Source organism: Danio rerio, chromosome 6 (assembly GCF_049306965.1).
Source record: "Danio rerio strain Tuebingen ecotype United States chromosome 6, GRCz12tu, whole genome shotgun sequence".
Classification (NCBI taxonomy): domain Eukaryota; kingdom Metazoa; phylum Chordata; class Actinopteri; order Cypriniformes; family Danionidae; genus Danio; species Danio rerio.
Window position 1 is genome coordinate 24,083,326 of NC_133181.1, and position 1,675 is coordinate 24,085,000.

General features: G+C 35.0%; 1 protein-coding gene across 2 annotated transcripts in view; it reads right to left on the reverse strand.

The window, feature by feature from the left end:
* Positions 1 to 238: 238 nt before the first annotated feature.
* si:dkey-237i9.1 overlaps positions 239 to 1,675 on the reverse strand; it is a 66,199-nt gene continuing 64,762 nt past the window's right edge. The window contains exon 17 of one of the 2 annotated variants that reach the window (XM_073954064.1): positions 239 to 480. In XM_073954064.1, the coding sequence (XP_073810165.1) occupies positions 474 to 480 (7 nt within the window). In that variant the 3' untranslated portion in view covers positions 239 to 473. Of the gene's footprint in view, positions 481 to 507 lie in introns of those variants that run through there. The other variant, XM_073954063.1, reaches the window with a different exon arrangement.

Consider the following 1,675-nt stretch of genomic DNA (forward strand, 5'->3'; position numbering starts at 1 on the left):
ATGCTTTTTTCTCCTGGTTCTTTAGATGGTAACTCTCCTGCAGTGGCTCCAGTTTCTACATTTTCCTGATCTATACTAGCACTTCCAAACTGGCTTTTTTTCTCCTGGTTCTTCAAGTGGTAACTCTCCTGCAGTGGCTCCAGTTTCTACATTTTCCTGATCTATACCAGCACTAACTGGCTTTCTTATTTTCTCCATGGAAAAACAAACTCGGACCATGCAAACAAAACACATATTGGAAATGAGATGCTGCGAGTTTCCTGTTGGTCATGACCTTCACACGAGAAAAATTGTAACTGTCTTTTCAGTAAAAAAGCACTAAAACACCACCAATGAAGATAATTTGTAAAATGTAAATAAAAACGATTTCAGCAAGTAAACAGTTTGCACCACCAGTGGGTTGTGGGGGCCCTCTAGTCGGGGCGGGGTCCTAATCAGCCACTTAATTTGCTTATGTGGAGGGTCGGCTCTGCTCATACACTGTAAAGACGAAGCAAAAACACAGCATGAACTTAAATTCAAGTTTAATAATTTGAATAAAAAATGTAGGCAGTACATTTGTATACTTATTTTTTTACATACAGATTTTATCAGCAGAAAAAACAGATATGCATCTCAAAAATAAAATACAAGCACAGGGAGAAACAACAGACAGAAATAAACAATTCATAGCCCTTTTACACAGACGAAACCACAAAAAACAGCTGGTGATTTTCAGACATAATCCAAGATGGAGTTTTTATGCTGAGCATTATTACTGCACAGTAAAGGTAAATTCTACTAAGATAAAGAAACTCAAACGCCTTTATTTTGGTCAATTAGTTGATTCTTCTAATTTCTTAACATTCTAAGCCTTACTTACTCGGTAAGAATATTGGTGCACATGTTTACTTATCTCCCATATTGCTCTGTTCAGATAAAGGCAGACTACAAGTGTCGGTCACATTTTCTTTATTTTGATGGTCTGTTTGTTGAACTAAGTTACATTGCATGTACATGCAAACTAATTCTTATAAGATTACAAGTAGACTGTTAGGTTGGAATTAGGGTTAGGGTTAGTGTAAGAAGAAATGTACTTGCAAAGTTTCTTATAGTCAGTTAAATGTCTGTTGAAGGAGCAGTATCAGCAGATATTAAGCAGACAGTCTACTAATACTCAAATGGACCATCAAAATAAAGTGTTACCTAAGTGTCTAATCTAAGTCAACAGTGTCAAACACACAAATTTACTTCTGATATACTGTATTTTGATGAAAAGAAAACTGGTTATTGAAGGACGAGAAACATTCATACAAGATATACAGAACTTTCTATACAGCAAAACAATAAATGGTTAGTACTGATGGTCTTATGTTAATTTTTTGCCCTAATTTTGTAATGATTACAAAATTGTATTGTAAATAGAATATGTTTTTTTCTAAACACTAAGCATATGTGTACTAACCTGTGCATGGTTAGAAAAAATTCTAAAACCACAGCCCTGAAACCTGACTGGCAGCTTGTAGAATGACAAGGGAACTTGAGGGAAAATAAACATGGTTCAGAACTTGTGCTTTATGAGTGTTAATACATTAAGGGATGACTGCTTAATATATAACTTCTGGGGTCCCCTAAATCCCTTTAAAGTTTTTTGAATAAACACCCGTCTAACAGAAAAAATAACAGCGTTTAAACA